This window comes from Tursiops truncatus, chromosome 16 (genome assembly GCF_011762595.2).
Source record: "Tursiops truncatus isolate mTurTru1 chromosome 16, mTurTru1.mat.Y, whole genome shotgun sequence".
NCBI classification, from domain to species: domain Eukaryota; kingdom Metazoa; phylum Chordata; class Mammalia; order Artiodactyla; family Delphinidae; genus Tursiops; species Tursiops truncatus.
This window is the reverse complement of record NC_047049.1, coordinates 57,532,208-57,547,667: the sequence shown is the minus strand read 5'-3', so window position 1 is coordinate 57,547,667 and position 15,460 is coordinate 57,532,208. Positions and strand designations below refer to the sequence as shown.

Below are 15,460 nucleotides of genomic sequence, written 5' to 3'. Positions count from 1 at the left end.
GCAGGGGTTACAAACCTGGTGACTGTGGGCCACAGAAATGTTTTGTTGGTTATCTATCTATCTATCATCTATCTATCTGTATCTCTCTATATATTTTTTAAAGACTTCTCTTAACTGCGTTACAGAAGAGCTGGTGCAATATTTTTTAAATTTTGCATTTGAATTGTCAGTGCCCCATTCTGCCTCAGTCTCACTGCAACCTGTTGCCTTACATTTCAGCTTGCTTCAGTCATATATATTATACCTGGGTGGTTCCTGAACATAATTGATTTTGCAACCCCATGTAAAGAAAAGAATAACTTATTTAACCAATCCCCTATTGTGGATATTACAAGTGTTTCCAATTTTTTCCATCCACAATTATTGCCTTATGATAAATTCCTCCGGGAGGAATTGCTGGATCAAAGACTGTGTACATGAAAGGTTGTATCAGTTTTCAGACCAACCACCAGTGTATGAGAATACCTGTTTCCCTGTATAAATGACCAGCACTCACTATTACTATATTTCGTTGAATCTAAGACACACTTTTTTAAAAAACATTTTAACATCTTTGAAATCAGATGCATCTTATAGTCAGTGGTATCTTAGATTCAATGTAATACAGTGTTTTTATTTAAAATTTTTACCAATTAGATAACAGAAAAAAGATGTCTGATGATTTTTTTCTTTAAATAATGAAATTGAACTTTTTTGTGTTTGATTATTGGTTGTTTGTATATCATCTTGTAAAGTACCTGTTTTTATTCATTAATCATTTTTCATTGGGGTTTTCACTTTTTTCTTACTGATTTGCAGAAGCTCTTTATATTTTTATGTAGTCAAATCCATGAATCTCTTTCTTTATGGCTTCAGTCTTACATGTCAGTCATGCTTAGATTATATTAATATCCACATAGTTTTCCTGGTGCTTGTAACATTTAATTTTGCCATATAATATTCATCTGCCTAGAATTTGTGTTTATAAAAGATAGGAAATAATTATTTTCCTTCCAGATAGACAGCTGTATGTTCTATCACCCTTTACTCAATCGTTTCATCCTTTCCCCACTGATTTGAAATACAACCTTCATGATATGCTAAACTTTTCAGTTGTTCTGGCCTTTCAGTTCTTATCCATTGACCTGCTTCCATATGCCAGGTGCATAGTTTTAATTATTGTAGCTCCATAGTACTTAAACATTTTAAGTTTTAATTTTAAAAACTATATCTTATAATTTAGTTAGAAAATTTTCAAAAAGAGACAAAACAAATACTTTTTTCCCAGAAATTTCAAAAAAACAATTGACTTGAAAATGTCTCCCTCAAATCAAAAGATATATAATATGACAAGATTGGGTTTTCATGTGTGTTTACATGGTCTAGGGAAGCTTGGTGACATGTTGGGAAAAGCCTTATTGGAAGAGTTCTGAGATGGGTCAGCCCTCTGCTCTCAGCACCTTGACCCTGGGGAAATTGACCTTTAATGACAGCTTCCTGAGGAGAATGACAGAAGGGAGTGATCCATCTTCTAGGGTCAATTTCTGCATACAGGCATCCTTGGGCAGCTTATTACAGCTGCAGTTTATATTTAATCTCTCTCCTAAAATCAAACATTAAAATATTTTTCTCATATATATATTAATTCAGGGATGTGGATTTGCCAAGTCTGCAGACCAAAGAAAAAGGGAAGAAAACTACTTCATGAGAAAGCTGCACAAATAAAACGACGATATGCAAAACCCATTGGACGACCGAAAAATAAATTAAAGCAACGATTGTTGTAGGTTGAGATCTTATCAAAAGAAATCTTTAATGTTGTGCTTTAAGATATAGTTGATTGTAACCCCCTTAGATTCCATTATCTTTTTAGTATCATTTTTACAAACTCAAGGGATGAGGAATATTTCTCCTTTTGCATAAGCTGTGGAAATTTTTTTGAAAATAACATTTTAAATTACAGTTGGCATTTCGGGGTCTTCTGTTGGCAGTATCTGTGATGCTAAGTGACATTTTTCAAGCAGCAGGATAGAAGCAGAATGTAAGAATTGGGAACAGTTTTTCTGTCTACTTTATTATTGGCTGAACATTAGAAGAGCTTACTTACATGAATATTTTTTCTGGGGGTTTTTAAAACAAGAGAGGGATTTGTTCACATCTCTAGTGACTCTCTTTTGTTACCCCAGATAACGTTTTAGAAAAATACTTCTCTTTTCTGGTGCTAATTTAGTATTACAACTTTTTAAGATCCCTTTTCTGAAATAGGAGCTTCTAAGAAACCTGCAAACTACTGTCCTAATTTGCCTCCAAAGAGTTAGACAAGACCATTTGGTATGTGCACATGTGTGCAAACATACAGACAAAATAATATATTTGCAGTAGCCTGCAGTTCTACTATGATAGCCCCATTTCCTCTAGCCTGTTGCCACATAGATGCCTTTAAAGCCAAGTAGAACATTTAGTAGGAGTTACTTGGAGAAGTAGAGAAAAGATAAGAGGAGAAATGGATGTATTTTTTTTTAACCTATATAGAGTATAGAACTGACTGACTATCAGCATTAGGTAAGATGTTTAGAAATGAAATCAGTAGACTTGCATATCTGAAGCAGCTCTATCAATAAGACCGTTGCCCTTCTCTTTAGGCTTAGTGAAAGGGTCACTGTGATGTAGAAATGAATAGAGCTCTGCACACACAGTGAAGAAACACCAGGTGTCTAATTTACTTGCTTACTCTTCCCCCCCCCCAATTTTATCTGAAGCAATTCACTTTATTACCTGCTCTCAGAAAAACAGTATTCTCCCGCACCTTTACCTCCCAAAGGAGAAATAGAAAAATGCATGCTCCTTTCTAAAGTGTTCTATGAAACGTTATGAAAACCTTCTAACTGGTGGACATCTTAATATGGAATTTGTGTTCATTTCTAGAGGCAAACATGAAACCTATTCATGAATAAAATCTTTCATATTAGCATCTCTTGAAGTAGAAATTATATGTTTTTGCATTCGTCCAGTGTAAGCATTTTTCCTGAAATGGGACTGTATCCTCAGGGCCCAATTAAGAAAACCAAATTAGGATATAACTTTCTAAACAAAGGACACAGCTGAAAATTGCATCTGGCACCAATCCTAACTTTTTGTTTGTCCAAAATTGTCCTTTGAGCTTAGGAATTTTTAAGACAGTCTAGGGAGTTTTCCTTTTTACATGCTTTATAAACGTATTATCCTTTCTGGACAATTGATTCCAGATATAGTCCAAATGTAGCATTCTGATGTGAAACATTTTAGCCTGGATGAGTAGTTTATTGGTAACTCTCACTGTGACACTAGAGATCTCTAGCTCTAACCTGATTTGGCTGACTCGGTGGCATTGGGTGAAGCTCCTGGCGGTTGAGCTGCTTCGGATGAGCCTAGTAGCTCACTCTGTTGATCTGCGCCAGCCTCCCCTTTAGCTGACTGCCAGAATTATTCATTAAATCTCTGTGTATAGGATGACCACTAAGCTATGCTCTTCTATTTGTAATTATTTAAGATATTTTTACAATTCAAGATCATATCATTTTCAGGCTTCCATTTCATCATTACTAGCCTTCAGCTCAGTTGATAATTTTTAAGCTCCATTCTTGGGCCCCAGCACTGCCATAATTCACATGCAAATGTTTCTGTTGAATAAAATTCTGCTGCAAAATGGGTAGCTTTCCAAGCCCTAGCCTGAGGTGAGGACAGGCAGCTGCCATTCCTGTAAGCAGCTGTGCTAGGGGAGTGACCTCCGGTCTCCATTGACCACACAGCTGTATGGGCAGAACCAGCATCAAATGAACTGAAACAGCAGTCAGAACCAGTGTATAAAGATTCTGATGCCAAGTGTCTGATAATGACCATGGTAAATGTGCTGCTTCTTCACCAGACTTTCCATGTCATGTCTGACCCGCTGTAGCTTTTCTTTAATCATTTCTTCAGTTTTTTGCTATTGTTGTCCTTTTTTCAGCAGTATTTTATGCTGTAATTAATTGTCTCCTCTACTTAGAGAGTATTATTGGTTATCTTATCATCCTAAGCATAAAGTGCTAAGTGGAAATCTTTTAATGTTTTCTTTAAAAAAAAAAAAAAGATGTACTAATTTATAGATGTAACCAAATTCTATTTATATAAATTTTCCATTTGAGCTAAAATTACTTCTAACTAGAGATTAGATAAGCTTCTTCTTTTGCTTCTAGATAATACTTATGACTTATTTCCTTTAATACTTTAAAAAAGACATTTCAGGAAATCATAATTACTTGTGACGACACAAGGGGTCACATTTTTATTTAAAAGCATTGGGTGATCTTTTAGTCTCTTCAAAAATTTTCTTATCCATATTGCCCTTGGTTCCACATGATTTTTCCAGTACCTGTTGGATGGGCCCTGGGAGAATCATGACATGCCAGTGTAGGGGCTACAACCTGTTTCAACAGAGAAACACCTAGGTGGAGGCACACACACACAAGCAGCGCTTAGGGTTGCAATTCAGTTTCTTAAGTTTAAGCACATTGAATGCATCTAGTTGCTATAAACTTGTGTTAGATACCTTTATAATTCTATTATTAAATGCTGATACTATTCTCTAAATTTTTGCCTAGGTCTGTAACCAGTGATGAAGGATCCATGAATGCATTCACAGGAAGGGGGTCACCTGGTAGGGGTCAAAAGACTAAAGTCTGTACCACACCTTCATCTGGTCATGCTGCATCTGGGAAGGACTCAAGCAGCAGATTGGCTGTTACAGACCCCACTCGGCCTGGTGCCACCACCAAAATCACCACCACCTCCACCTACATTTCTGCCTCTACACTTAAAGTTAACAAGAAAACCAAAGGGCTCATTGATGGCCTTACTAAGTTTTTTACACCATCACCTGATGGTCGCAGATCACGAGGTGAAATAATAGACTTTTCAAAGCACTATCGTCCAAGGAAAAAGGTCTCTCAGAAACAGTCATGCACTTCTCATGTGTTGGCTCCAGGTACCACACAAAAGCTAAAACCTCCACCTTCTTCACTCCCACCCGCAACCCCCATCTCTGGTCAGAGCCCCAGTTCACAAAAGTCCAGCACTTCTGTTTCTTCTACCTCTCCCCAGAGTTCTTCCAGCCAGTCCAGTGTGCCCTCCTTTAGCAGTCTCACTAATAACAGCCAGCTGAAGGCACTCTTTGATGGGCTCTCTCATATCTATACCACTCAGGGACAGTCTCGCCAAAAGGGACACCCAAGTTATGCACCACCTAAACGTATGCGTCGTAAAATCGAATTCCCTTCCACGGCAAAATCAAAAGCCCATTTCTTTGGAAAAAGAGATATTAGAAGTAGATTTATTTCTCACCCCTCCTCCTCTAGCTGGGGGATGGCTAGAGGACGTATTTTTAAAGCAATTGCTCACTTCAAGCGAACAACTTTCCTTAAAAAGCACAGGATGCTAGGCAGGTTAAAATATAAAGTGACCCCTCAGATGGGGACCCCCTCACCAGGGAAGGGGAGCTTGACAGACGGAAGGATTAAACCTGATCAGGATGATGGTAAGCAAAAGGTCAAAGCTCCAACCAAACCTGCGTCCCGTCCCTTTCTCCCCAACCCCCCCCAAAAAAAGAATCAGTCAATTCCTATTTGTCACATAGGTCTTAGCTATTTCTCTTGTTCTCACTTCACTTTCATACAGAAGCAGTGAAACTTTGACCTTTTTCTAATGCTGACTAAACTTCCAAAATGTTGTTTTTCCAACTAATACTCTCCCACTTTTTATGACTTATTTCCATTTGTAGTGACACTAGGACCCCCCCAGATGCGTCCGTAGCATTGCTTATGGCTTTGTAGTCCCGCATGAGTAGCCACTGTTAACGCCTCTGCCATGTTCCTCCCCGTGCTACCTCTTCAGCCACAGCGCTGCGTGGCCATGTGCTGTCCGTGCTTCCGGCAGCGGGGACATCAGCTCCTCGTCTCCCTCTGTCCATTGCTTTCTCATGACAAAGTTCATCCTGCTTCCTTCTCAACAAAGCCTGATCTGTGACTCTGTGAAGTGTGCTTTTGGATGTGAGTGTGTCTGTGTGTGTACTCACCTCAGGGAGAAAACTGATTTCATGAATTCATTTAACAAATTGGCCCGTTACATTTGCTACCCTTTATGAAACAAAAGCCAAAAATGTGTCATTTGGACAAAGTGGTAGATTTTATTATCTCAAACGTGATCATGGGAATTCTATACCTAGACATTGATATGCCTTCTAATCTTGGTTGAAAAGTATGATTTTGCTTTGTATTGCTCGCTCTTTCCGTCATTTATTTGTTGAAGCTATAAAAAGATGACAACAGCAATGATTCAAATAACAATTTGGGTACATCAGGGAAAAGGTACTGCTGGATCTGTGAGCAGTGCTTAGATGTAAAAGCTAATAAAGCTTTAAAAAAAATCCATATTTGCCCACTTTGGTAATTTGGTGCCATTTTGGTAATTATATGGTGGTTATTCATGATGCAAGTCAGTGAATACACTTTCTGCTGGTTTTAAATGACAGATACAGAAATCAAAATAAGCATCAAACAAGAAAGTACAGATATAAATGTGATTGGAAACAAGGATACCGTTACTGAAGAGGATTTGGATGTTTTTAAGCAGGCCCAGGAACTGTCTTGGGAGGTAAGGCCAGGATACTGCATTCTAGTAATGAGGATAATACGTGACCTTTATATATGAGTACTATGAAATTAACTGCCTTGATTTTATAAAGAATCCCCCTCAAAATCTTTTGTGGTTCTTTAACTGTTACCATCATTTCTGTTGACTCTACATTCGAAAGTAATCACTTTATATAGTGTTGTCTCCACTCTTAAAAGTTAGTAATGGCTCAGGTGGTCTCACAGAATAGGCCAGAGTAGCAGTTATTGAGGCAGATTTTGAAAAACGCTTCTAGGGGTGAAGGAATAGATTTCTGATTATTTTTGCTCAAATTAAGAAAATAGTCCTTTTAAATCATTCACAAAAAGAAGAACATCACTCTTAAAGTGATCGATGTTTCTTCCAGCACAGGTGGCCAGCCATATGAAAAATGTCTCCTGATTTTAACTGTTGGGCATTGGCGAAGGCAATATCGTGTTGCATTATCAGTTGTAATCACTTTTATTTTCATCGTCCAGTAATTTCTTTAAATGATTTCCCTTAACATGTTAACTCTACATAGCTTATTGTCAGCAAAACATTGAAAGGAAAGGCTGTTGGACTTCTGAAAGACAAATTTATTATGGATTGTGAATTCTTCTGTCAGTAGACCACATTCTGTTTCCAGGGCACCATATTCATGGATAGATTCCCACCCCCACCTCACTTCCTTTTTGGGGGAGTAGGGGGCTATCTATAGGCTCTTAAGCTTTATTTTTTGTAGCAACCACTTGGGCTAAATACTTGTGCTTATTTCTACTTGCGGGGCCATTGGATATTTCCATTCCTCATTCTGCATTCTTTGTAGTGTTTCCTTTGGCTAAGATAAAATGTTAAATCCCCCCCACCCCGCCCCGCCATCACTGAGATTTGAAGTCCTTAAATATGACCATTTGGGGGGACCGTATCTGGCGTTCATATATAGACGTGATGAACAGCAGGCAATTACCTGAAAGTTACTGCTAAATCCAAGGCCTTTCTTTCCAACTGGCAACACTGGCGTTTTCATTCAAGAACATTTCTTGTCTGTGTCAGGCACTGGGCTAGACCCAGGGAATGCCACAGTGAATCAGGCCAGCAGAGTTCTTAACCTCCTGCATGGGAGTAAAAGGAGATGGGAATCAAACTGCAAACTTCACAATTGATTATTTATCTACAGTCCAGTTAACTATTACTTGGTGGAGGAACAGGGGACTGTAACAGTGTGACAGTGTGTAACAGCCACATCATCTTATAATTTCCTCAGTTTTAATACATTGTAGCAGATCATTAAATTTAATTCAATAGACATTTGTATGTATTAACAGGTATTCATTTCCTATCTTGGTAATACTGTTTCTTAGGGTATTTATATATGAATCTTATACAAAGTTGATTATTATTTCACAAGGGCCTATAATGTTTTTTTTCAACAACATGAAAATTCACAATTACGATTAGTGTTCTGGTCTTGATAGATTTTCATATCCACTGGTGAAAGAACCAAAATGTAAGTGAAGAAATCCTCATATTTTGTTTTCTTTCTGTCTGACAGAAAATAGAGTGTGAAAGTGGAGTAGAAGACTGTGGCCGGTACCCTTCTGTAATAGAATTTGGGAAATATGAAATCCAAACCTGGTACTCCTCGCCTTACCCACAGGAATATGCAAGGTAATGGAATAAGCCAGGCAGGTATACAACCTTAATGTCTCATATGTGAGGAAGGAACATTCTAAAGCTGGAATTAGGTGATTTTTAGGACATAAATTTTAATAGTCAATTCTTTTTTTTCTTTCGGCCGCAGTGGTTCTTCGTTTCTGCGTGTGGGCTTTATGTAGTGGCAGCAAGCGGGGGGCTACTTTTCGTTGCGGTACACGGGCTCCTCATTGCGGTGGTATCTCTTGTTGCGGAGCACGGCCTCTAGGCGTGTGGACTTCAGTAGTTGCAGCACATAGGCTCAGTAGTTGTGGCTCTCGGGCTTAGTCACTCTGAGGCATGTGGGATCTTCCCGAACCAGGGATCGAACCCACGTCCCCTGCATTGGCAGGCGGATTCTTAACCAATGTGCCACAGGGCTGTCCTGATAGTCAAGTCTAAGTGATTGCAAAACTATTACTTTTGCCAGTACCTTCTTATAGCATTCACTGTCGTATGTAAATGCCTTATACTCCTTAGTTACACAAGTGTTGTAAATTTTGCCTTTTAACTTTTAGATCGTTTTTTTCTCTCTTTGGTTAATTGGGGAAGTATTGTTTGTGTAAGAAACCAAATCAAGAAAAAAAATTAGCTGTTGTAAAACATTTGGTGGTTTCTTCTCAGTTGCCTTTTTCGTTTTCCTAATTAGGCCTGTTACTTTTATCTCTGATTTCTGGCATTTTATTGTCAAGTTTTTTTAGAGAAATTATAGCAAAAGAAGGAAAAATGGGAGAAAGTAGATAGGCGTGGGTAGCCTTAAGAGACCCTTCCCCAAATCTTGACTTTTAGAGCCATTTGTGACTAACTTGTTAAAAATGAAGAGAAAATAATGGTACTAGAATTTTCTTTTGTCTTGAACTAAGATTAGCTGTGAAATTGTCTTGAACTAATATATCTAAAAATGGGTATCTTGTGAACAGATTTCTTCCTTCAGGTATGTCAGGGCACAGTTTATTAGTATCTTCTCAAATGCTTTAGCCTGCAAAGTTTCTGGTAATCACAAATTTGCTTTTCTTGTAGAATAGATATCGTCCTTTTCTCTTTCTCGTGGGTGTCTGCCCAATCATCAGAGAAAACGGGGAGGGCGTTCTAGAAGTTAAGTGACAAACTAAGAGTCAGGAGTCTTGGTTTCTTTTCCCAGCTCATATCACTTAGCTGTATGTTCCTTAAAAACTTTTTTTTTTTTAACATCCTTATTGGGGTATAATTGCTTTACAATGGTGTGTTAGTTTCTGCTTTATAACAAAGTGAATCAGTTATACATATACATTATGTTCCCATATGTCTTCCCTCATGCGTCTCCCTCCCTCCCACCCTCCCTATCCCACCCCTCCAGGCTGTCACAAAGCACCGAGCCAATATCTTAAAAACTTTTGAAAAACACCTAAGAGCTTTTACTTGTATGGGTAATTGTAAATCATGTGTTCTAAGAGCTTTGAATAATTTTGCATACGAATCCAAGATTTGAAATTACTGTGATGAGTCTGTATCTAATTCTTCCCAAAACACTTCTCCCCATTTTTATGCCCCAAAGACGTTGAAAGTGCTTTTAAACATTCTCTTGTAAATATTAGCAATGTCCACTCAAGCATGATAGGGCACAAGTAAAAAATGGTATAATTTTTAAGGTGGAGAAAAAGTCAGCAGAGGAGAGAAAGCTGTTTGTCTAATGTTATTCAAAGAGTCGGTGGAATTGGTAGGAACAAATAAGGTCTTTTGACTTGACTATATTTACTCCTTTAGACCTTGTACTGATGATAACTTTAAAGTTACCTCATCCATAAGAAATGGAAACAACTAAATTCTGGGACTTCTCTGCCTTATAAGTACACAGATCATTTTAAAAATAATGAATTCACTTCTCTCTGAGTAAAAGATTGTTATAGTTACACCACTGATTACACGTACTGTTGAAATTATGACATTAAGTCTGAAATTTAAAAAATATGCATGGATGACAGGACGCCATTGTTTTTAGAGTCATAGTTCCAAGTCTGAAAACCTTTCTTTCTATAGGACATTTCTAAGGAAACAAATTATTTGTTCACAAAGTAAAGGCAGCAAATATTATTAGATTGAAAAATACTATAAGGTTTGTACACTCTACTACTGGCTTTCTTTTTCCTTTTTCTTTTGTTGAAACTACTTCTTTCAAATACTATTATACAGCCTTTTTATGGCTTAGAGAAAATAGAACAATATTTAATATTTTTCCCCAGGAGTATAGTCAATCTGATTATATTCTTTGATTTTAAAATTTCAACAGATTACCAAAGCTTTACCTGTGTGAATTCTGTCTTAAATATATGAAAAGTAAAAATATTTTGTTAAGACACTCAAGGAAATGTGGATGGTTTCATCCTCCAGCAAATGAAATTTACCGAAGGAAAGACCTTTCAGTATTTGAGGTAAGCATGTATAAATAAAAAACTCAGCATCTGAAACCTAGTGTTTCTAATTGTTGACTATGTACTGATTTGTTCGTAGAAGGTACAAAGTATATTCAGTTTTGGCACTGAAATTCAGACTGCTTTTTCAAATATCTCCATGTTTTGGAATGTTTTTCTAACCATATTAAGCAACCGTTGAGATTGATGATGAATTCCTACTCCATCACATTAACTTTTTTGTCTTCTCCCAAATCCCTGTCTGCACCAGATATATTCGCCAGTGAATTTATGGTCTCCTCAGCTCTTCGTAAATTCTACTTTCTTTGGCAGGAGAAATTAGCTTTGTTCAGCAGCTCCAGCCAATGTCTGGCAGGTGCTCACTCTTCCAGGGAATTGAGCAGCTGTGCATATCTCCTCAATACACAACCACCTGTGTTTCCGTCCATTTCTTGGCAGGGTAGATAATCCTTTTGGTGAGATCCCAGCAGATGTTGGGACTCCCCCGGCCCCCATCTGGGTAGATGGCCACCCCTGGAGAACTCTGCTTTTCACACGAACCCCTTGTGGCCATGTGTCTGTCATTGTGTGTTCTTGAAGACATTTTGTGTTTTCAGAAATGATTTAGTAGCAGAAGGTCTTTGCCGCTATATCATTTCATTGTTTCATCATGTTCTATTGTCAGTTTCAGGGATCCAGCTTAGCTGAGTCAGTTGTACCTTGAGGAGGCCATGCCTTTTTTCCTGTTATTGCCTGGTCACAGGCCTTCTTAATTCTGTCACTCTGGTTGAGCACTTCCATTGCCCTGACTTATTTTCTTTTCTGTTACCCATCTTGGTACATTGCTTTCATTCCTGGATGCTCAGAGCAAGCCTTCCTTGGACAGCAGATATGATATCTTCTTTCTCTGAGATAACAATTTTACTTTAGGATTCTCTTTTTCTGAGTTGTTCAGACTGGAAATTTATTATTCTGAACCACATTTCTCTTTAATTCTTGTCTGTAATGTTTTGCATTAAATTTAACGTAGGGGAGGGTCATACATAGGTTTCTGTCATGGACCAGGCTTCCTCTCTCAGACAGTCTTGGGCCCATTACTTTTTTCCCAAGACTTATCAGAGAACGCATGTAACTCCAACTGTATCTTATGATTTTTTTTTTTTTTTTTTTTTTTTGCGGTATGTGGGCCCTCACACTGTTGTGGCCTCTCCCGTTCCAGAGCACAGGCTCTGGACGCGCAGGCTCAGCGGCCATGGCTCATGGGCCCAACCGCTCCGCGGCATGTGGGATCTTCCCAGACCGGGGCACGAACCCGTGTCCCCTGCATCGGCAGGCGGACTCTCAACCACTGCGCCACCAGGGAAGCCCATCTTATGATTTTTTAAAACTCCTCTTCCTGGTTATATCAGGCTCTTTCGGCAAGCTTGAAGGAAGAAGGGTATTGTTGCTAGGAAGATTTGGTAATATGTTTGTTTTTACTAAACAGGAGGCACAGGGTTTCTCAACCAGGGGACTGTTCACATTTCAGGCTGGATGATTCTTTGGTGTAGGGGGCATCCGTGCATTGTAGGACGTTTAGCAGCATCCCTGGCCTCTGCCCACTAGATGCCAGTAGCACCACACCTCCTCCAGTCAGAACAACGAAAAACATCTCCAGACATAGCCAATGTCCCTTGGGGAACAAAAGTCACCCCCCAGTGAGGACCACTGGGCTAACGAGAAAGCCGAATGCAAGTCGCTGTCTTCCTGTTGTTAGTATTGGGATGCTACTTGGCCAGCCCCAACAGGTTGAGACAACAGAGCTGCTCTCAGTTGAACCTTAATTAATGAATGTCACAAGTTGCACTTAACTTTTGGCACCTTTCTTAATGCCTTGGAAGCTTTCTTCTAACCAAAAGAAAATGAAAATCATTGTCTCATTGTTTCTCAAAGGGTGAAACACATTGTTGGCTTTAAGTAATTGTTAAATAAATGAGTATAACTCTGCCTGAGGGGGTGAAACTCTCATAAATCCAGAGAGAGTCTTCTCAGGGGTAAGAGAGACTCAGTCTTGTTATCCTGATAAGAATGGTCTATTTCAGGGTAGGTGTTTTGGGACCATACAGAGATGAAAGGGGAAAAATCAGAAGCAGATCTGTAAAATTTATGCATAAAAATTATTGAAGGAGTTGGATTGGATAATTGCCAAGGTCCCTATTCTAGAATCTGAGTTAATACTAAGAGTACAGCATGTAGGAAATTTTCTCTTAGCAGTGTCCTAAGTAACTTATAAAATAAATGAATAATAATCACAGATTACTACTTTCCTATCTTTTCTTTATCCCTCTTGAAAGCATGCCATTTTAGACCTTTCACAACTGACAAGAATTTTGCTTCAGCATTGTCATCTCTCTGTTTTTCTGGTTCAGGGATACATACATCTATCTCCGTCTTTTTGTAATATGCTACCATTTCCAAAAGGACCATCCTCCCAAATACATAAAAAACTTCCTTTAATTAAAGAGACAATTGTATCCTCTGTGCCCCTTGCCCACATTTGATTATGTTGCCATGTGTGGGACCTAGGTCTCATCCAAGGGAAATAGTTATACGAAGTCTAAAAATAATTTGCAGTATGAGAACCTGTATGGTCCACAGGAGACTTGAGAACGGTCAAGTTCATTGTTAAAGAGCTCTGGTTAGCAAACATCCATTTCCCCTTAGAAAAGTGCTAGGGAAATTCTAGAATCTGCTGTGCTTTCTGTTTTCAACAAGTAACTACATTTGATCAAAGAAATTGACATTTGTGCCTAGCCTTCTCTCTCTAACCGTCAGTATCACAGCTTGATTCTTTTATTTTGAAGAGAAGTAGACGGTAATCATGGTACTTATTGTAGGTTGAAATTCATCTCACTTTCTCTGTATTCCCAACACAGAAATTTTATCTTTTCCAATTATATTTAAAATGATGCTTGGAATAAAACCAAAATGGAAGCCTCTTTTGTTAATCCACACTTCTAAGGAATCAGGATAATAGAGTTTATTTATTTTATTTTTATGTGAAGCCCTTTTGAAAGCAACATAAAGTTTAACTTCCTCGAGCAGTATTTTGATCGTTTTACATTTCTTTAATTCCAATTTACTTGGTTCAAACAGAGAGGACCTGCCTAATCATTTTTTACTCGTAATAAATTGCAAATAAAAATTACTTCTTTGTTAGCAGTGTGGTCTTTCTTCAGGTAGTGTAAAGAGAAATTTAAGCTACCTAAAATTTACTCCAATTTAAGAGAAAAGGTGGAATTCTGATTTGCCAAATGACAGCTATTTTCTGGTAAACTTTATACTTGGTTAATGGAGTGTTTTAATTGCTCAGTTTGGGATTTGGAAATAAAATTATATACTTTCCAAAATACCGTATGAAAGAAACAATTTTATTTTGAGTGGTATTTTTATGTTAAATAATGTTGTCTGTTTCTCTTTGCTAGGTTGATGGGAATATGAGCAAAATTTATTGCCAAAACCTTTGCTTGTTAGCCAAGCTCTTCCTGGACCACAAAACGTTGTATTATGATGTCGAGCCATTCCTTTTTTATGTCCTTACAAAAAATGATGAAAAGGGCTGTCATCTGGTTGGATACTTCTCTAAGGTAAAACAAGAGCCAGTATGACCTTCATTTTCTTTTTCAAAGTGTTTTTGGTAGAGCCCAATTCTTCAAACAGGGCTTTTTTATGACTCTAATTTGAATAAGTGACACATGTTTCTGAAAAGCTCAGATTCTTATTCAGAGCTCATTAAAAACAACAACAACAACAAAAAAAAACAATAAGCAACGTGCCTAGGAAGTGTGTAAAGGACCTCAGCACTGTTTGCTGTCTCACTGTCATCGTTCACATAACGTTATAATTGCTGCCTTGCAGACCACCTAGCATCTTTCATCTTCTAAATGTTAAGCTTATTTCCCTTTTCCCCCTAAGTGGTGTCAACATGAAGCTTTCAATGTAACGTAGCATTTAAAAGATAATTCTCATTTCTCCTCGTTGCATTTCCTCTGTGATCATCAGTATCTCAGTGAGTTAGAACATTGGCATTTGGACAGTTAAGCTAATATAATGGCTGGTTTTACTCTTTTGTCTCTTATTCTCTGTGCTATTGTTTTAAGATCTGAAGCAGCCCCACCTTTAGAAAGCCTAAGTTATCTCCAGCTGTTAACATAGGGGAGCCCTTGACATAGTGAGTGGATGTAGTTTGTCTTTTTCACTGGTTCAGAGCAATTCTCTCACATTCTTCTGTTCAAAGGCTTCTGAGAAACAATAACTCATATGTAATAAAGGAAATCTGAGTTTGGAAATATTTACCAGGTAATGACCTTAACTTTTCTTAGGTACTTAGGAAATAGTTTAATATGCCAGGATGGTAATTATAAGACTTCCAGGCAGAAGGTAAATGATCCAAACCCTGTATCTTATTTTTTTTATGATGTATGTGTGCATGTTAGGTGATAAGTGAATTTCACTGACTCTACTGTTGCATAATGTAAATGGAATGCCTAATGGAAGTGTCATTTTCATGGAAGATCAAAAGATAGAATATATATGAAGGTCCTTTGCATACAGAAGTTTTTCTAAATTTACGAATCAATCCAGAGACCATAAACAAAAATAGGAATAAGTGACAGCACTCGTGGAAAACAGCCTCAACGTCTTAATCCACATATTTGGTAAAGCTCTAAAACGAAAAAGAAGAAGGTTAACTTTTT

General features: G+C 37.9%; 1 protein-coding gene across 6 annotated transcripts in view; it reads left to right on the top strand.

Moving 5' to 3' along the window:
- The window catches only part of KAT6B (lysine acetyltransferase 6B), a 196,106-nt gene that overhangs the window by 140,572 nt on the left and 40,074 nt on the right, over positions 1–15,460 (top strand). For 4 of the 6 annotated variants that reach the window (XM_033842427.2, XM_033842425.2, XM_019935993.3 and 1 more), the window contains exons 7-12: positions 1,630–1,762; positions 4,599–5,530; positions 6,524–6,645; positions 8,198–8,313; positions 10,604–10,745; positions 14,189–14,350. In XM_033842427.2, coding sequence (XP_033698318.1) covers positions 1,630–1,762; positions 4,599–5,530; positions 6,524–6,645; positions 8,198–8,313; positions 10,604–10,745; positions 14,189–14,350 — 1,607 coding nt within the window. The remainder of the gene's footprint in view (positions 1–1,629; positions 1,763–4,598; positions 5,531–6,523; positions 6,646–8,197; positions 8,314–10,603; positions 10,746–14,188; positions 14,351–15,460) is intronic. The other 2 variants (XM_019935995.3, XM_019935994.3) reach the window with 2 other exon arrangements.